The 22,000-nt window shown below is 38.4% G+C and overlaps 1 protein-coding gene across 1 annotated transcript in view; it reads right to left on the bottom strand.

Annotated features, from left to right (window-relative positions):
* Positions 1 to 22,000, bottom strand: part of cntnap5a (contactin associated protein family member 5a) — a 246,642-nt gene that overhangs the window by 157,709 nt on the left and 66,933 nt on the right. The window contains exon 3 of the mRNA XM_022679490.2: positions 14,243 to 14,436. Within this exon, the coding sequence (XP_022535211.2) occupies positions 14,243 to 14,436 (194 nt within the window). The remainder of the gene's footprint in view (positions 1 to 14,242; positions 14,437 to 22,000) is intronic.

The raw sequence follows: 22,000 nt of genomic DNA, 5'->3' as shown, positions 1-22,000 counted from the left end.
AGAAGTTGGGTCCATGTGTATAGTGTAATATCCAAAGAGTGGATTAAAAATAGATGTATGAGTGCTGCCAGCGTTGCTGCAGAGCTTGAAGAAGTGGGAGGTCAGTCTGGATTACTTAGACCATACGCTGCAAACTGCATCAACTCTGTCTGCATGGCACTGTCCTAGAAGGGAAAGCCTCTTCTAAAGCTGATGCACAAAAAAGCCTGCAAGCAGTTTTATGAAGACAAGCATTCAAAAAACATGGATTAATGTAACCATGTCCTGTGGTCTAATAAGAGCAGGATGAACTTATTTGGGTCAGATTGTGTCTAGCATGTGTGGCAACAACCAGATAAAGAGTACAAAGACAACTGTCCCTTGCTTACAGTCAAGCATGGTGGTGGTAGCATTATGGTCTGGGGCTATGTGAGTGCTGTCAGTACTGGGGAGCTGAATTCTAACATGTACCTCGACTGCTAGAAACTGGGCTGCATGGCAGTTTTCCAACATAATAATGACCCCAAATACACCTACAAGATGGTGCTGGACTGGTCAAGCAAGTCATCATCTAACGGAAGGTCTTTAACATCCACCAGCTCTATGACGCCATCATGGAAGAGGTGAAGAGGATTCCAGGGGCAACCTGTGAAGCTCCATTGAACTCCATGACCAAGTCTGGAAAATTTTAACTGGAAAATAATGGTGGCCACACAAAATATTGTCACTTTGGGCACAATATGGCCATTTTCACTTATTAGTTGCAAGCAGTTTAGACATAAAGGGTTGTGTTTTGTGTTATTTTGAGAGCACATCAATTTTTTATATACAAGCTGTACACTGACTACTTTACCTTGTATCAAAGTGACATATTTTTAGTTTTGTCCCATAAAAGATCTCAATTTTGTGAGAGACAGTATTTAGCTGCACCCACTACCTTTTAGAGGCAAATATTGAAAAGCAGTTGCAGGTCAAAACTTAACGTTTTACGTTTTTCCACTCCTTCCTGCTATTTATTTATATAACTTATACACCTGAAAAGGAGGAGGAAAATTAGGACGGGAAGTACTATAAGTAAAAAAGTACTATAGAAGTACTATAGAAAAAAAAATGCCTTTAAATCAGGGATGTCCAAACTTTTGACTGGAACTGTATTTCCAGTGTGATCCACATAGCCATATAAACACACCTACAGTATACTGAATACTGCTCACACCAGACCTTTCACTTCTACTCTTTCTCTCTCTTTCACACACACACACACACACACACACACACATGCACGCACACACACACACACAAAAGGCGGTGAATGCTGGTGAGTGCAATTATCCTTCTCTTTGGAGAGCCCATTCACACCTACCTATTGCCAGACCTTCTCTGACACACGAGCTTTCATCCTCACACCTCGCCAACACCAACATTACAGCGGCTCCGGCACGCCAACCATTCAGCAATGACATCCACCACGATAAGGCCACACGGCAGCTGGCTAACATCATCAGTGGCTTTCAGCATGGCATGCACCGTCTGCTGAAGAGGCCGGAACGCACTGTGGCCAGGGAATAAGTACGTAAGGTCATTAGAAAAAAAAAAATACTGGACTAACGAAATAAATGTTTTAACCAGAGATGGACAATAAGGCTTTTAGGGTATTTTTGAGATAACAATAATCTTGGTGATATGAAAAAACATTAAAAAATATTCTAGCTTCACACTAAATAGAAAACCAAATACAAAATAAACTGCTTTCAAAAGAGAATACTGTTTCTATCACAGTATTGATTTTTATTGACAGGCCATGCACAATATTCTCCAGTATTAAATAATGGCACGCATCATGAAACAAGAATACTTTTGGTTTTCTTTTGTTCTATACTTTTGTTGCATGTGGAATTGCAGCGGTTTCTATGAAGAAGAACAAGTACAGAATCACATGTCCACTTAATGTACATTCTATAGACCAATAACACAATATGTTTAAATGTTCTGCATTGTAGGTTGACATCCAGAAAGTCATCCAAACTATGAAAGAAAAATTGTTAAACCAATCAGAATATGTTTTACATGTTAGATTTTTTAAAGTAGCACCTTTTGCTTAGATGACAGTTTTGCACATCTTGGCTGGATTTTCTCAGTCAGTTTTGTTAGGTAGAGTCACCTGGAATGTTAACAGCTAACAGCTGTGCTGAACTGTGTCTAAACTGTTGATTGATACTGTATTTTAAAGTGTAGCAGCATTGCAAGAGTGATTAATTAAAAGTAAAAATAAATAAAATCAAAGCTCACATGCCAGCTTCATCACTTTAATGAAGCTCTCCTCAGATCATAACAATCAACTTTTATAATGGATCCTGGTTTTTGAGTCATGCATCAGATTATATGTATAATTAGTGCTGGGCGATATAACGATATCGATTTGTTTCGCGATAATTTTTCCCTCGATGACGATGATAAGCCTGTGCAATAGAATTCGATAAACATTCATTTCCATTTCCGTCTAAGTGGCGCGGCAAACAACGAAAACACAACGTGTAATCAATCCAGAAGACGCTGGAGCAAATTAATAAATAGTTAAGAAAATTGTAATAGTTATTCTCATGCATGCAACAAAAAACCCTAAAGAATAGTGGAGTATGGCCCGACACACGCAAACAACCATAGTGTTTGTACTTTGGGAATAAACGGCCGCACTGTTCAGCACGTTTTAAATAAATTTTAAGTAAATTTTAAGCACTAAATGTAATTAATTCAATTTATATTAGGACCTCGGGGCAGGTGCTGCAAAAATGTGTATGTGGGGCGCGGATTAAAGGAAGAGGTTTTTTTGCGGAGCGGTAACAGGACAAAAACACCTTAAGAATGATGTCTAAATGACTTTCCTCTAATCTAATATAATTTAACATGGTTTAAGGATATAAAATAATTTCTAAACAAACGAACTTTTTAATATTGAGCTTATGGCCCAAGTGCAAAAACACAAAATCATTTATCATTTAGATTATCTGCCTGAACGCGAGCCCGAACCCGAGCTTGAACGCCAGCCTGACTCAGGCGCTGCATGAACTCGGGCCGGTCGAGAACACCGCTTTCCTCTCAGATTAGGCGGAAGAAAATGGTCTTTTTTTTAATGTAACAAATCACACTGTGATTTTTGTGATATTTCCCCAATTACAGCTCAGCTGCGCGTTTAAAGCTCAACGCATGAATTAATCGGTGCGCTGTGCGCCGCGCGTGCTCGCGGGGGATTTGACGCGTCTGTCAAGCAAGTTAATGGACCGTTTTGGGGGCAGAGATTAAGAAGTACAGCAGGTACATCTCAGATTTGTAGTTTAATGCTCTACTAAATTACTGGCTTTAAAACTGGCTCATGATATGGTCGGTTCTGGCTGGATTTTTTCCTGCCTACAGGCTGCATTTGACGGAAAGCAGCTCCTCAGTCAGACAACAGTGTCAGCATACAAATCGTGTGCGTTTCCTACAGGACAAACCATTTAAAAGTGCAGATAAACTCATTAAAAAATCACACAGTGTCTGTCTGGCTTAAAATACTTTTAATAAGGTACAGCTTTTAAATTAATAAATCAACATTCATTAAAAATCCGTGAGAAGTTCTGTATGCTAAATGACAAGCTAAGCTAATAAGCTAATAACATTTAATAATAACAGAAAAATAGATATGAATTTGGAAAATAACCAACTAAAGTGAGCTCAAAATACAATAATAAATATAATCTAACGAATTTCAAAATATAAATTAGAAATATTGAACTTCAATATTAAATTCAACTTCAACTACAAAAAACGCAAGGACCGATAGAACATAACGAACAGAAAAAAATAAATTTGAAATTGGAAAAAAAGTTCAAAATGCTAAAAGAAATAAAACCTAACGAATTTCAGAATATAAAATCTAAATATTGCACTGCAGCAGTACAAAAGCCTAAGTGCTTAAACAAACAAACCAAAAAACAGCCTATCACAAATCATTTTTTGAGCCCGACCCAGCTGAGGAAAAGGTGGGAAATCTTTTTTTTTCCGGCTGGGTCTTGGAAAACTTTGTGGTGAATTAAAGGGGCCGAGTTGCAATTTTTGTTTTACTTTAATCAGTTTTTAATCCGTCTTTTTAAAAACAAATATTCCAATATTGGCTGCCAATCAGTGCCCAATATTCTGAGCTCAAAAAACGCTATTCGGGCCAGCCCTACTAATCTAATATAATTTAACATGGTTTAAGAATATAAAATAATTTCTAAACAAACGAAATATTTAATATTGAGCTTATAGCCCAAGTTTTTTTTTCAGTCATGGAAAATTGGAAAAAATTGGAAAAAAGCCCGAGTTCATGCAGCGCCTGAGTCAGGCTGACGTTCAAGCTCGGGTTCTGGCTCGCGTTCATGATTAATTTGTTTTTTTTAAAAACTAATATTGGAATATTCGCTACCAATTACTGCCAAATATCCGGAGCTCAAAAAATGCTATTCGGGCCAGCCCTAATAATTATGGAGATACAGAAAAAAATATTGTGATAAAACTTCCATCACTCCCTTATTCTCTCACTAATAAAAACAAACCTTTAAGTGTGACACAAAGTGATTTGATTTATATCGTGATACATATCGATATCGACTGATATGGAAAACTATATCGTGATAAGATTTTTTCCCATATCGCCCAGCTCTATGTATAATAGGGTGATAATCTAATTGTTACAGGCTTAACGGTGCTAAAACAACATAGTGTGCAGCCCAGAAAGAAAGTGTCTGAGATCTAAAGCTGCTGGAAATCAAAAAGTATTTAGCTTAATTAAATTCCACAACAAGAAGCTATTTGTCGGGTTTTGATATAAAGGAAAATGCCTGGAAGTTTGTATAAGTAGCATCCGGTGTGAAACAGCAAGCATCAGGAAATCGTTCTGACGCACCACACACTCCACACTTCTTGTGTGAAACCAGCGTGAGACTCTTCACTCGACTGTGTGCTCCCAGTTATGAGACTTCAGGCTCTATCTTACACCCTGTGCAAGGTGCGTCGTGATGCTCATTGCTATCTTACACCCTACAAAGAGTTAATTTTCACGTCTTGTGTCTACAGCGTTAAAATAGTAGCAAAGTTCAGAAATATATCTACGCTCTAATGTGTGTGCTGGTCTAGAAATGATGTGTGTTCAGGTAAATTCCTGACGTTTTGCTATCTTGGCTGCGGAAAACAAAAGTGCTCCATTGATTGATTTAAACCCTGACAACAGTCACCCGTCAAACGTCCATACAGATCTTAGCTACACTGTTGTCCTGCGTGCACATACACCCCCACTCGTTATACACACACAATAGCTTTTACATCAACAATAAACAAAATACAAAAAAAAAAAAAAAACATTGCTGTTTCTGCAAAAGATCTCAACAATGACAACGCACAGGTTAGTGTCCTCTGCTGAGACGTACAAAAGTGCTGTGCTGTGCATAAAGTCAGAGTGCACCTGGTTCTTAAAGGGAATGGCAAGTGACATGCTGATTGGTTTATTTCACACTATGCCCAAAACACAACCATGATTAATTAAGAGAATTAGTAGATGCCTTTTGTGTGTTCTGAGTCTCACAAGACACAATACGTTTTGCGCACACGCCACAAACAGAGTCACTTGTGGTATGCTAAAAGTTAAAGCACATTTTGACCAGCCAGTTTCATTTTGTAATAAGGTGCTGTGGACTGATGAAACTAAAATTGAGTTATTTGGAGGACGGTATGTATGGCAGAAAAAGAAAACAGCATTCCAAGACAAACACTTAAAGCTACTCACAGTAAAATTTGGTAGGGTTTCCATCATGCTGCGGGGCTGTGTGATCAGTGCAGGTACTGGGAATCTTGTTAAAGTTGAGAGTCAAATGGATTTCAGTCAATATCAGCAGATTCTTGAGAAAAATGTTCAAGAATCAGTGAGAAAGTTGAAGTTGTGCCGGGGCTGGATACTTTAACAAGACAACGACCCTAAACACTAAACACTGCTCAAAATCTACTAAAGCGTTCATGCAGAGGAACAAGTACAACGTTCTGGAATGATCATCTCAGTCCCCAGACCTGAATATTATTGAAAATCTGTGGTGTGATTTAAAGCGGACGGTTTATACTCAGAAACCATCGAAGCTGACTGAACTGGAGATGTTTTATAAAGAAGAATGATCCAAAATACCTTCAACCTGAAGCCAGACTCTCATTGGAAGCTATAGGAAGAATTTAGAGGCGGTTATTTCTGCAAAAGGAGGATCTACTAAATATTGATGTGATTTTTCTGTTGGGGTGCCCAAATTTATACACCTGACTAATTTAGTTTAAATAATTATTGCATATTTTATTTAAATCATATAAACTTTACTTTACTTCTTAAATATCAATGTTTTTGTCTGCTATGTGAAAACCAGAGACTGTAAAAAAAGATGGACGCTGTGTCGCCGTTCCCATTCATTCAATGAAAACTGTGGAGAGCAGCCTACTCATTTGAATAACCCCGCCCCTGAGGGCTGCCTCGCGGTCACAGGCTGCAGAGCGGAGCTGACGGTCTGTTATTGGTCCCGCCCATAACCAGCCCTTTCACAATAACCACATCTTTTTTTAATAGAGCTGAATAACGTATTAAAAAACAAATTATTTTAATAATTTAATAATTTAAATAAAATAGCCTAAAATTGCACAAGACACTGCATATACTGCTATACGACTATTGCACATGTAATAGTGATGTTGCCCTTCAAACATAGACCCATTTTTTATTGTTACTATTAAATTCTGTAAAGATGACTCCAAGAGGAGTTCTCAGAATATTCTACAAACTGCACAAAAACCCTTGCATTTTTTTTTCTAAAAATTCCTCCTTGATGCTTCGCAATGCTTCAGGGAAAATGATGCAGAAAAGCTATTCTATGCTTAAGAAAAAGAACCCTCACTCATCCCAACTGTGAAGCAGGGTGCAGGGAGCATCATTATTAGGGTCTCCTATGCTGCTTCGGGGTCTTGACAAAGTGCTACCATTGTGGGACCAGTAAATTCAACATTGCATTAAAACATTTACAGGAGAATGTACCGTAAGAGCTGTGACCCATGACCAAAAAAATCAATTGAAGAAGCTTTGAAGAGGTGAAAGATTTGACCTTTACCCTTCCGTGATGGTCTGGCATGACATTAAGAACTGTGTGCAGGTGAGGAATCAATGAAATATTGACTGAACTAGAACACATTTGCCAAAATGTCTCCTAAATGCTATATACATCTTATATCCAGGTATAAGAAACATTTGGTGGAGGTGATTTCTGCTAAAGGGGGATGTACTGGTCACTAAGCCTAAGGGTACGCTTAATTTTTCTAGCCTCCAAATGCAGTGTGTCAATAAAAGCCGTGAACAGTATGATCGCTTGTGTTATATATTAGGTTATAATGTGTTTGCTAAGAAACCACATTTTATAAGTTTTCCATGCAGAAATCGAGGCAATTCTAAAGGGTCCATTTATATTTTTTCCACTATAATAAGCTAAGCTAAGGTTACTCAGATTAACACTTTCCCTTATATTAGATTTGCTTTTTTAATTGTCCATTATGGAGCAGAAATTTGGTTGTGTTCCATTCCACTTACTGCCCATTTCCTAGTCATATTTTCACACCAGTGACTTGCATTCAGTGTTTGTCCATAATTCTGACTTAAATGATGATCAAACCACATTCTATCAGTAATCAATGCAGAAATGCAGCCAATTCCAAAGGGTACACTTATTTTTTGCAGCTGTGCTATGACTAATGAATCCTGCATCCGATAAAAAGGTCAGTTACTCGGATAACACTTTCACTTCCATTAGATTTGCCTTCCTGTTTACCCATCATTACCATTTATGAAAATCAAATGAGTCTTGCTTGGATTAAAACAAATCAAAATGATGCTTATTAATATCTAGAGACTGAAACTGGACAATTAAAAGGCAATTAAATCTCCATAATCAAATATGCTGATGAGAATTTTCCCCTTTTGTTTCTTTTTTTTTTTTCCGCTTCATTTAAACTTTGGGCTGAACCAGCGCTGGCATTGCAGCTCAGCTCAAGTCCTGTGCCAGGAAGCGAACCCTATATCTATGAATATCATAATGCGGCACAACGCATAAAGAAAATGTCACACTGCAGCTATTAATTAATGACACCGATGAACTGTGTTCACAACTCAAGATAAACCCAACCGAGACGGCAGGAGATGAGTCCCTGAGCTAGAATTAGCCACTGTTGAGAGAAGAAGCGCCCGGAGCCGTGTGAAGGAGTCCGGCAGGTTCGGGTCGCCCGTTCTGCTGAATCTGCTCTCTGAATAACTCGTCCATCAAACTCAACAGAAAGAAATAGTGAGAATCTGAAAAGCCTAATCAGTCATATCTCTGTCCCTCAGTGCCCGCTATTAAAAAGAGCTGGACGCGTGAAAGCGGAGCTTAAAAAAACTCTAATCTCCAGCGCGAGAGACCCAGCGCAGACGCTGACTCACAGCTTTGATTGAGTAGAGCGATGGCTCGCTCGGCAGCGTCATTCTCTTCCGTCCGCTAACCGCCGACCGCTGTCAGAGCCGGGATTTACTTAGGTCTCTCTGGGAAAAAGCCTCTTTGTTAATTCTCCTCTTTGAAGTAGGACGACTTAGAGCAAAATGAATTACGTTAGCCTAATAGAAACCACTTTCTTAGCAAAAAAACCCACAAAAAATGTCACTTTCCAATAAAAAGACTAGCTTTCTCAGTGGGAGGTGTGAAACATGGGAGATGTGTGCATTTAATATTCGTACATCTCTGTGGAACACATTTCACAAATCCAAAAAACTCTGTGAAGTATTTAGGTGCTCTTATCTGGGTGCTGCTAACGTGTGGTTTCTGAGGCTGGTAACTCTAATGTACTGATCCTGTGCAACAGAGGAAACTCTTGCTCTTCCTTTCCTTGGGCAGTACTGATGAGAGCCAGTTTTATCATAATTTTATTGGTCCTTGCAACTGCACTTTTGGATACTTTTTAGATTTAATTAACTTTATTTCTTCTAGTCATTTTTCCCTTGCTTAGTTGAATAGTTCTTGCCATAATATGGATTATACAGCAGTTAGTTCCGACCTCACAATCTGATTGGTTGAGAAGTGTTCTAGTCATGATGATATTTGTGATAACATCACGGCCTTCTCACACTAAACTTGTATCACTCCGCCGACAAGTTGCCGAGTAACTGATGAGAATTAAAACAATCTGTTGTGCCAAAATGATGCTTATTAATATCTAGAGACTGAAACTGGACAATTAAAAGGCAATTAAATCTCCATAATCAAATATGCTGATGAGAATTTTCCCCTTTTGTTTCTTTTTTTTTTTTCGCTTCATTTAAACTTTGGGCTGAACCAGCGCTGGCATTGCAGCTCAGCTCAAGTCCTGTGCCAGGAAGCGAACCCTATATCTATGAATATCATAATGCGGCACAACGCATAAAGAAAATGTCACACTGCAGCTATTAATTAATGACACCGATGAACTGTGTTCACAACTCAAGATAAACCCAACCGAGACGGCAGGAGATGAGTCCCTGAGCTAGAATTAGCCATTGTTGAGAGAAGAAGCGCCCGGAGCCGTGTGAAGGAGTCCGGCAGGTTCGGGTCGCCCGTTCTGCTGAATCTGCTCTCTGAATAACTCGTCCATCAAACTCAACAGAAAGAAATAGTGAGAATCTGAAAAGCCTAATCAGTCATATCTCTGTCCCTCAGTGCCCGCTATTAAAAAGAGCTGGACGCGTGAAAGCGGAGCTTAAAAAAACTCTAATCTCCAGTATATACACAGGACAGTTTTGAATCATCACCTCCACCGACACCAGCAGCAGCGTTAGCTTAGCACAGGCTAGCGCTCAGCCACGGTGCGCTCGCCCACAGCGCACGCTCGTCTTTTGTGGAAAAAAGGGGAAAAAATCGCTCGGCTAATGACATCTGACAGCCAGAACGGTAACCAGCCAGGCTAGGCTAAGTTAAGTTAACGCTGAGCTGAAGCAAGCTACGCTAACCTAAACACAGTCCAGCCGGCATGCCAACCAACACTTATTACCGAGCAAAACTGCTCAAAAAATGCGCAGCTTTCACCTGAAGACGACTCCACTGAGCAGGAGAAGAGAGTATTAGGGTTATTTCACGGCCCTAACGTTACCATCTTACCAGCTTATTCACAATTTTGATTTCAAGCTTTCGTGGTGTTAGTCTGTATGAACCATGCACCATTTTGTAGTTAAGTTTCAGTTCTGTTACAGTTGTTGTGGAATTACTTTTTGGCGGAAGGCACAGTCCATATTAAAGCATATTCAAACTGAATTTCTTAAAGTTCTTTGATTTATTTTCTTTATTAATTTTGTAAAAAAATAAACTGTTGTGACTTGCCTTCAGCTCGTGCCTACGACCAAATCACAGCCGTGATGTTATTCGTGATAACACACTCCCTCTCGTGTTCTATATGCTTTTCTTCATAGTTTGGTTGACTTTAGTATTAATCTACAATGCAGGACATTTTAAAATAATGAAAAAAAAATATTTTAAGGTCTTTGAACCTTTGATATAGGTGTTCAATAGACAGAGGAAAAAAAACTGATCAAAAGTTGCAATGTAGGATAGTCCAGATGGTGGACAAGCAGCCCTAATCGATTTACAGTTTCACACATTCAGTTATAACAAGTAGTTTATTACCACGGCTCTGATTTTGTATAAAATAATCATTGTGTAACAAAAAAAAGCACCTACGCAAACATTACGACTGGAACCGAACAATGGTGGCTTTAACATATCTAAATATTCAAAAATCTTGTGCAGCTGGAAACTTTTCTAACAAAAAAAAGGTAACAAAAAAAACTAATTCTAAGTCTCTCTCTATATATATATGTATAAACAAGCAATATTTCACCTGGCTAATAGACAAATGGTCTCTTATTTGACTGTAATATCTTCCTGCCATTAGGTAAGCTCCTAAATGTCATTATACCTTTTATATAACGGAGGGATCTAAATCTGAATGTGATTGCCTGGCAGCGATATGAGACGATGAATCTCTCAGTAGACACTCTCCTCCATCATAATATCCCACATTATAGGCATTAAAGCTTCGCCTGGAGGAAGAAGCCTTTGTAGTTCATCACCAAACTCCACACGAAAAGGGCTTAAAGTCAGCAAAGTGGCAGCTCTGCCAAAGGATTTCTCAATGCACCACCTACACTCAGTGTTAAAACCGGATTCTATCTGGCGCCCGCACTCTCCAAGTGGGTGCACGATGCTGTGATTGGTTCTCGCTGCTAAGTGGCCGCAGTGCGGCCGTTCTGCGAGCGTTCCACGGGCATGTGACCCCACTGGGAACAGTAAATATTATATGGAAGAATGCCGTGGCACATTAGCTCAGCAGAAATGGGAATCTGTTAAACACACAGTACATTAATGAGACTGTGAAGTAATTGCCGTGAAGAACGATGGCCTACTCTGGGGCTGAAAGTGTTATTTGTCTTTGTTATTTGGCCTGAAGTGGAAAGCAATTCGCCGGTAGGACCACAACAGGTAGAGAGGAAAACAAAGCAAGAAGGCTAACAGCAGGAAAACGCCAGCCAGCATTTTCTTTAAAGTGTTGATGACAAAAAATCATGTTGTTCTGTAAAGTCAATTCATAGCAGGGTCAAAGATTACCTGATTTCCAAAAGATGACAGGTTAAACATGAAATATGTATTTAATATTTTTAGCACAATGACTTCTAATTTCCATCTTTTACAGTATTAAAATAAATATAAGAAAATTTTAAGAATAGGGATTCAAGAGGGGAATAACTTTTAGTTTTAGATGTTTTGCATTTTATCGTAACATATTAAACAATATAAGAAGGAAACAAAATCTAGTGCTGTTCCAAAAGCAGTCATCCCTTTGTGTGCACAATGTGTCACGCAGCAGTATGGGTATGTTATGTGCACTACACACGTTGGTGTTTTTTTTTTTTGTGTGTATCTCTCTCTCTCTCTCTCTTCCACCCTGTCACTCTGATTGTGGATGGCCCAGCCAATCGCGTGCGCACTGGAACAAGACGGGGTGGGCTCTCCTCTTTAAGACGTCTCCTGGCTCCCTCATTTGCGGGCTAGCAGGCAGAGGGCGGAGATTTTAAACATACTGGCAGACTGAGAGTTTGAGCGTTTGGTGTCTCGCGTTGTTTAATTGTTTTCTTCTGCAGTAGTGTATATTGAATGTATATGAAGTGAGTGGTGCTTTAGTGTATGTTTGGAGGAGTGTTGGGTGAGGTGATCGCTTGGTGTATGAAAGTGAGTGCGTGCTCTCCTCTCTTATGGTTCTTCCTTTCATCAGCTGTCTGCTTCTGCAGTAGGCTCTATCTCCGTCTTTGTTGGATAGATAGTTGGGCCCATTTACATTTATACACCACGTACGACCTTTTGTATATACACACTAGGTGAGGGGTGGGTGCCACATTTGTATTTTTGCTTAGGTTAGTTTATGGGTTAGGTTGTTTAGGTTGGTTTGTGTTGTTCTTTTCTTTGGCACTGTCCGTAATCCACCACAGATCTGAGTAAGCAGAAGTTTGGTTGTGCACTGTACGGGTTTAGGACCCTTGTAAACGTTGGCCATTGTCATTGTCTGTATTGCTGATTATTCTTTCAGTAAATATATCATCATTTATACCATGATATTTTCTGCTTCAGTCCATTCTTTTTATTATTTTTTTATTACTTCCTCTTTTGACCCCTAGAGCTAATTACTTCATTTAAAATATAAAGGGGAAACATAACAGGGTACAACAGATTACGCCAGTGATGCATGCCAAGTGGCTTCTGGCATCTCTGTCAATGTTTAACATCTCTATGAAAGTACATTAACGTTTATCTAAATTGTTCAAGAATACTCAGAAGTGCTTGGACCCCGATAATCACCGCTTACAGCTATATTTGTCTAGTTTTTGCCAATGAATTTATGCTGTATGCCAGGGGTGTCCAAACTTTTTTGTTGGGGGCCAGAAGGAGAAATATATTTAAATCACGGGCCACAGACTCTGTAATAAAACAAATAATGAAATATGCCACTTTAAATAATACATTTTCCTGATTACTTTCATTTACACGCCATTTTACTTGACTTTAAGTCATTATCTTTTTCTATCTTTGACAGGGTTGTGTAAACTAAGATTTTTCAAATTGCTGTTTTATTTCGTAATGTCTCTTAATATTAAACTCCTTAATTACGCCAATTTTTAAACTCTTTTGCCCATTTTCTGTGCTACAACTGAACACTCTCTCCGCTTTTAGACTCTTTGGCTTGTTTTTCTGCTCTACAACTGCGCACTCTCTCCGCTTTTAGACTCTTTGGCCCGTTTTTTTTGCTCTACAACTGCGCACTCTCTCCGCTTTTATACTCTTTGCCCTCTTTTTCTGCCCTAGAAATGCGCACTCTCTCCGCTTTTATACTCTTTGGCCTCTTTTTCTGCGCTAGAACTGTGCACTCTCTCCGCTTTTAGATTCTTTGGCCTCTTTTTCTGCGCTATAACTGCACACTCTCTCCGCTTTTAGACTCTTTGGCCTCTTTTTCTGCGCTAGAACTGCGCACCCTCTTCGCTTTTAGACTCTTTGGCCTCTTTTTCTGCGCTATAACTGCGCACCCTCTCCGCTTTTAGACTCTTTGGCCTGTTTTTTGTGCTAGAAATGCGCACCCTCTCCGCTTTTAGACTCTTTGGCCTGTTTTTTCTGCGCTAGAAATGCGCATCCTCTCCGCTTTTAGACTCTTTGGCCCGTTTCTGACACCTAGCGTTCAAACTTTGAATCTCATATTATAAAAACCTGCTTAACAGCGGGCCAACTTTAATTTTATTTCTAAAATACCTCGCGGGCCGCTCCAAAAAAGGAATCACCCCTGCTGTAGGCTGTATCCTTCAGCTTCCCACAGGAAAATATATTTTCTTACGGTAGGCATCCAAACCTTTGCATTTCTCAGCATACATTCTAGCTATAGTATCTTATCCAACCTGATTCCTTTCTCCACTGCTGGAATGGATATGTGTAATTGATTGGCTTAGAAGTGCTGAAAGCTAAAAGAACACCTTAAGAGGATGTTGTCAGGAGGGCAATTACTGTTCTCTACAGCAGACTGAGGTTAATCACTATCAATATCGCAATCAAAAACCACCCAGTCATGAAGCCGTTGCACCACAAATTGCTGGTTGGAAATGTCAATAGGCAGGTAATAAAAGCCTGGTACTCACCCCCACGCTGTCCTCGTGCCTGTACTGCTTCCAGACCCGGCCCGTGTCGCTGTACAGGAGCATGTACGCGCTGACCCAGTCGTGGCTTCCGTAGCGGCCCTGGGTGGCCACCGCCGTCACCTCCTTACGCTCCCTGAGGTCCAGCTGCAGCCAGGGGGCCCTGTCTGTCAACTGGGGGCTCCAGCCGCCTCCTCCTGCAAAGGTCAGTTTCAGGGAGAGATATTAGAAGATGTCTATCAAAGTGAGTGGAATTTTATCAGATCTAAAGCAGGACTCTTAGAGGAGAGTGATGGGCAGCTTTCCTAACAGATCAGCCTCCACACTGCTCTCTACACAGAGGACTAAGGGAGCAAGTGATCAGAATCAGAAATACTAGAATTATTAATCCCAGATAGAAATTAGAAGGCTACTACAGTTGCAACCATTTTTGTAAAGAGTATATAACTTCACAGATAAATAAATATGAAATATATTAGATCAAGCACTTCGAATTAGTGAATCTCTAAATTGTATTATTATTAGTGGACATATGATGAGTATAATTCAGTATTGAGTGTAGTATACATAGAACCACCATATTTTAGTGATCATTTTTTAGTGATCTTTAGGCCAGCATGCAATCACGCACAGCAAAGCTTGATTTAAGGAAAACCATAAAGAAAATGAAAGACATTTGCTGAAATAAGAAAAAGGAATGCTAGATCATTGGGATGCATTTCAGTTTTTTAAAGTATGCAATCTTGGAATCCCATGTTCTATGAAATTCAAGAAAAAAAGCATAAGATCAGAGAGCCACTTAATGTTCTTGATCTTGGTGCATAAGTCAATTTCAGTCGAGTTCATCAATATCTTCCTCCTACCCAGTAAACAAGCAAAGCGCAAAGCTATATATCGACCAAAAACCTTGCTAAATAATTCTGATAATGTAGACATAATTTCATCCAGAGTTACTTGTCTTTTTATACAGATAATTCTAACCAGACACTGCCGGACATGATCATTAGTAGGGGTGGGAATCACAGGGCACCTCACTATACGATATTATGGCAATGCATTGCCCAAGATACTAATGATATCACAATACTGTGATTCAATGATACTCAAAATATCACAAAATCAAAAATCAACTCACTCAGTCCACTGACATGTTTGTTCACACTATTCATGACAGAAAAAGAGTTTCTCCAGTCCAGTACAAACATGTAAAATAAATGGATCATTTTTTACAAGGTTTTACTAAGACAGTCCTTCAGAAAAAAAAATCCACCAATCCAGGGGCGATGGCCCTAGCTTAAATCTGATTGGCCCTAGCTTAAATCTGATTGGCCCCATCTGAAATGTTATTGGCCCTTGAAAGGTCCCTGTTCTGTCACTTATCTGTCCTTGGCTTGAGAATGATGATCAGATTATAGGTGGATGCAATTCCGAACACTAGTGACATTAATGAGCCCAATAAGAATGTACGGTGGGATTAAACAGTATTTGACAGTATTTGTAAAAAAGTAAAAATGAATAAAATGCTGGATTTTCTCATATGCTGTTTGTGTTAAAATAAAAAAAAATGCATGTAAAATTAGGAAAGAGGCAGTAAATTTTTTTGCCAAAACAAAAAAATATATAAATAAAATATGCAATTAAATTGCAGACAAAAAATTATACATATACAAAAAAAAGCGAAAGCAAACAAGAGATTCCATTACCAAATAGCTTTAGCATTAAAATCTGCAAAAATCCACAAAAACATCAAATGAAAGCAAAGACTGGCAAAATCAATACACAAAGATTTGTCAAATAAGAATAATAAAGTATTTTTAAATAAGTATTTTAACATATATTAAAATATATATTATTTTATTATTAGATTGTTATATATTTTTTCTGCTTCAAACCCTAAACATCCAGCTACAGACCAGCAGGTCATCCAGAAAAAAAAAAGTCTAGAGCTGGTTTTAGCATTAATTGCACATTTTAATTATTGGGTAAACATTTGATGTAAAAGGAACTCCATAGATTGTACTCTGTAATCTACTATAAATTACATTTACGTGTTTAAACATGGTGTGTCTGGTAAAATTGTACTTGCTCCTCTGCGCATTTTGTATCCTCTTGATTGCCCCCTACAAAGAAAAATCCTAGATCCTCCACTGAATTAAAAAAATTAAGCCTTGGTTTGGTACAAACCTTAATACAAAAGGTGATTAGGCCTAGGGGTGTGCGATATGGCTCTGAAATAATGTCACAATATTTCAGGTTATTTTTGCTATAACAATATACTTGGTGATATACGAAAAACAGAAAAATAATTCATTAATTTCAGGAATATAGTATAGTAGTATAACAGTATAATCATAATGTGGCAAAATAAATACTATAGCATAAAATAATATAATGCAGCAACAAATATTGCAGAATATTTTCATGCATATAAACTGCAAACAAAAACAATTATACAATAAATACACCTAAAGCTTCACAGTAAATAATGGACTACTTTTAAGACAAGTCTCTATTATCACAATATATTGTATACGATATAATATTGCCCACCCCTAATTAGGCCTCACTCAAACTCCAGTAAGTCAGGCCAACTTACCATGAGCACAATTGTGTGGGCTTTTTTAAACCATCCCTGAGGTAATGCTCCATTACTTACTGCTATCCCATGACTTTTGGCATGATTATGTATACTGTATACATAATAAAATGCCATTTTAGCACTTTTAAACATTATTTACTGCAGAGAAACTTTCGTTTTGATCTTGTGTAGACGTTGACGGTTCCTCGTTAGCGTGCGCTCTTGTGGTTGGCAGTGGTTTCACTCATTTCTCACAGCTATTTTTGGTGCGTTATATTTCATGTATAGACGTATATGTCAAAGAAACCTTTATAAAACTACAGAAGGTCGTATCTCATGTACTGTAGCTGTCTAGCTCCTGCTGTGTTGATGGAGGCTGTGAGTCGAGGCTAACAGCAGCCCCCCTGTGCCATAGCTTAAGCATGCCAGCTATTCCTGAGACTCAAAAGTGAAGCCTGTGTATGCAGTGTGAATTAGGCCAGCATCACTGATATATTGAACCAGGTATAAGATATAAGATATTTACAGTACCAGCCAAATGTTTGATCACATAATTTCACACAATTTTTTTTCTTACATTATAAATTAATACTGAAGTCATCCAGACTATAAAAGAACACATAAGGAATCATGTAGTAACTTAAAATTTTTAAACAAACCAAAATACTCTGTGAAGCATTTAGGTGCTCTTATCTGGGGAGCTGTTAACTTGCAGCTTCTGAGGCGGGTAACTCTGATGAACTTATCCTGTACAATATAGGTAACTCTTACTCTTTCTTTCCTGGTGCAGTCCTGATGAGCGCCAGTTTCATCATAATGCTTTAGATGGTCTTTGAGACTGCACTTGAGAATTGATTTACCTTCATTTCTTAAAAGTATTTTTTTTCTTAACTTAGTTGAGAAGTTTTTGTCATAATATGTATTAGAACATTACTCAAATTCACTATTCACTGTACATCAACTCTAACTCTTTACAACACAATTGAGTGCAATGGGTGCAAACAAATCTGTAATCTAAGTAAGAGGTGCCTACTTTAAAAAGTCTAAAATACAAGACATATTCTGTTTTTTTAACACTTATTGTTTACTAAATAATTCCATATACTTTTCATATGACTTTACTTTTAATCTACAATGATGAACAATTGTTAAATAATAAAAAACACTGAATTTACGATGTGTCCAAACCTTTGACTGGTACTGTAAGCTAAATTGATGTGGCTAAAATAAATTTATACTGTTTAGATGTTTGTCATCTGTAGCATTTATTACCTGAATATACTATGCATTATATGGACAAAAGTACAGGGACACCTGCTTATTTAATGTTTTTTTTTTGTTTGTTTGTTTTTTTTTTTAAATAATGAGCATCACTGAGGTCAAAATATTGGAAAAGTTTTGGATGGAGAACCATCATCCCACAGATGACCACAATTCAATTTAAGGGTGGGTTTAAAAAAAGAAAAGAAAGATTTATCGATTCAAAACTATCTTTATTTAAGTGTTACTATATTGATTCATATACCTATTGATACCTATTGATTTCCAAGTTCCTAGAGTTTTCTGTTCCACCTTAAATATGGCAGGACTTGAACAGCAATTTCAAATCAGCAGTAGTTTAAGAAAAGCTAACATTAGCAACAAGCGCCTGCTAGACTAGTTAAACAAGATGCCTCATTGTTAGTAATATGCATTTAGCTGGCATACAAGTTAGCATTTTTTACGTTCCACCTTAAATGCAGCAGCAATAACATTCAGGGCATTTTTACACAATAACTATTTGGTCAGGTTAAAACATGCTCTTGTTTGGTTGAACATTTTGTGTGCTTTGTTTAATCCAGTGTGAAAACAATTTTTAAAAAAAATAACATTTTAAGAAACTCATCATTTTTAAATGGTCTTTTACTTTTTTTCCAGAGCTGTATATTGCACATTTAACCCTGTTAATATAAAAACTAAACATTATGCATGTGTAATTTATTACGTACTTACAATGATATTTCTGTGATTCACATGAACATATCAAAGCTTTAACAATCTTTCTATACCATATTCTTATGTCAAATAGCTTTCGATTTTAAATGAGATGATTTCACATGGGATAACTCCGGCTCTCCTGAGCTCCTCGGCTCCTGCATGCCTGAGGAACCCAGACAGGGTGACCTTAGTTAACATGCGCAGCGTCCTGCCCTGAGTTAGCCTGAAGGTGGGGAAGATTCTCCAAGCCCTCGTTTTCCATAAAGATGCGCCGGAGCCCCCGCGCTCCTCCAGAGGCGTTCCGAGGAACACGGCCGGCTCTGACGGAAAGGTTCATTACTCAAGCGCCGCCGAGCGGGAGCCGACACCACGGTGGGAGATGAGAGCTGAATATCAAGCTGGTGATCTCCGGCTCGCAGGAAGTAGCGTTTACACATCCCCCCCACCCCCCTCGCCCCACGGGAGGGAAACTGTTCTGTTTGCAACGAGCCTGCAACACGGTTGGTCACGGCCAAAAATAACTCGGCGACTGCAGCTCGAGTAAGTGTTGGGTTGAGGACCGGGGGAACAAGATAGATGTGCTTTTTCAGAGGTTTATAAATGTGCTGTTTACAGGGGATGTTTAGTTTCAGCAGCCTGAGAGAGGGAGGCACTTAAGTGTGAGGTCTTGAGAACATCAGGTGAAGGTCTGAGGAAAGAGATTCATGGACTGTCAGAAAAAAACGTAAGAAAAAACAGAGTAGTGTAGTATCAATTGATTAAAAAAACAGTCAGATTATTCAACAGAATGCTGTGATTATTTGTGATTAAATCATCACCTTTTTTTCTTCGTAAGACCAAGCTTTAGTATTAACCTTTATATATTAGGTATTAAAATAAAAATCTATGTTAGATTAGCAAAAATATATATATATTTATACAATGTTTATTGCGGTGCGCTGTGTAGAAAAGCACTGACGAAGAATCATACCGGAAAAGCTCGCTAGCTAATGCTAGCCAGTTAGCATAACAAGCTAATACACTGGATTGTAGTAATAGTAGCGTAGCTCTGTTGAGTAAATTGGTCATTTTGCTCTGTCCTACCTGGAAAGAAATGAGAACAGCACTTTATCTGAGGAGCTCCTGTTGCTGTTCCTTGCAATATTGTATCTGAATAAAATAGAAAAACAACAGCAAACAGCAAATATTCACTCAGAAAAGAGAAGAATTAAATTTCCCAATCGATTCACAGCTCAGAAAAAAGCAGTAATTATAACCCTGTTTAAATATACTAATACTGCAGCTTGAAGAATAATTTTAATGCACACTGAATTAAATGTATTTGTGAACAGGAGAAACAAAGGAATTGTAGCTGATTTTAATACTGTACTGCCTTTAATGGCTTCAAATACTGTAAATGATATTAAACTTGAGTCTAATTTAAGCAATAAAGCTTTTGAGAAATATCTCTTTTGAATACATACACCTTGAGTATTTTAGGTTTGTTTATAGTGTTTATGGAACCTTTTTAAATTGTTAGTTTTGTAAAGGAAGGAAGCTGTGTTAAAGTTGTTAGTGAATCTCTTTTTAAGGTCTATTGTATACATTCTTCAGTTGTTTTTCTGCTAACAAAGTCAGATTTATTCATATATTGTATAATTTTGTGGGACAAAGTAAACCAAATAGTAATAAAAGCCTTAATTTAAAGACTAACTGTTTTATATTATATGTACTCCAACAGTAGAGTAACTCACAAACCTATATAAAAGCCCAGTCATGCAAAAATAAATAAATAAATACAGTGATATACATTTGTGGTCATACCGCCCAGCACTAATTAATTACATAATTACCTCACATAATGCTCCTGATAGCTTAATTCTAAGTAGTTGTATCGGTAAATACAGATAGATACATACATACGTACTTATACTCAATAAAAAAAGGTCTCTATGCATTCCTACCTGTAATCATTTACCTATCTGCCTAAGAAATAAATGCATGCCAAGTTTTGTAGCAATCTAGGTTTTTAAAGGCTAATAACTAACTTCTTCAGCTGTAAGCTAAAAGGAGGTGTGGATTTAGAGGTTATGTTTAGATTTTTGTGAGAGTTCACAGAAGGTCTGGTAATCCAGCAGCTATATCAGCACACTGTCCCCTGCGCTACCTTAAAAAACATGAGGCGCTAAAGGTTGAGGCTTTGCTGACAGTGGCAGCTGTGACAGTAACTGGTGTAACTACAAGCAGAGCATCTTGTCGCTAATTTATCAGTGTCACCTTTATCCAAGACTTGCATTTAATGAATACATGCATTCTGTACAGCTGGAGACAAGACAATCTTTTATAGTCTAAAAATAATTTTAGAGTCTAAAGTTTATGGGGCGTCTCACACCTAAATATCCAGACTAAAGTCTAAACCAAGGTTTTTGTGTTAGTTTGAGATAAAAAAAGTCCTGTCATCATCATGTATATGGCTTCACATTGATGTTGATCACTTGTCTTTTCAGATGTAATGCTGAATTTTGCTTTCCTTTCAGAACGTGAATCCCCTCAAGCGCATGTGCATCACGCAGCAGAATAAGCATAAATGATTTCCCTCTGATTTCCTTTAATTATGTTTTTAAATAAGAGTTAATCTACAGTTATAGTAAATACAGTAATTACCAGCATAATCTACTGTTTTTTCACCCTGTTCTTTAATGATCAGGACCCCACAGGACCACCAAAGAGTAGCAATTATTATTTGGGTGGATCATTTATTCTCAGCACTGATGCACTGTTCATCATTGTGGTGGTGTATGAGGTGTTAGGGTGTGTTGTGCTGATGGTACAAGTGGATCAGTTACATCAGTGCTGCTGGAGTTTTTAAACACTTCAGTATCACTGCTGCACTAACAACAGTCCACCAACATCCTGTGGTCAGCATGCTGTGGGGAGTGTCCTGTGGGCAGTGTCCTGTGGGCAGCATCCTGTGGTCAGCATGCTGTGGGGAGTGTCCTGTGGGCAGTGTCCTATGGGAAGTGTCCTGTGGGCAGCGGCCTATGGGAAGTGTCCTATGGGCAGTGTCCTGTGGACAGCATGCTGTGGGGGGTATCCTGTGGTCAGCGTGCTGTGGGAAGTGTCCAGTGGTCAGCGTGTTGTGGGGAGTGTCCTGTGGGCACTGTCCTGTGGAGAGTGTCCTGTGAGCAGTGTCCTGTGGGCACTCTTCTGTGGGCAGCATCCTGTGG

Source organism: Astyanax mexicanus, chromosome 11 (genome assembly GCF_023375975.1).
Source record: "Astyanax mexicanus isolate ESR-SI-001 chromosome 11, AstMex3_surface, whole genome shotgun sequence".
Taxonomy (NCBI): Eukaryota; Metazoa; Chordata; class Actinopteri; order Characiformes; family Acestrorhamphidae; genus Astyanax; species Astyanax mexicanus.
This window is presented reverse-complemented; position numbering and strand designations above follow the sequence as displayed.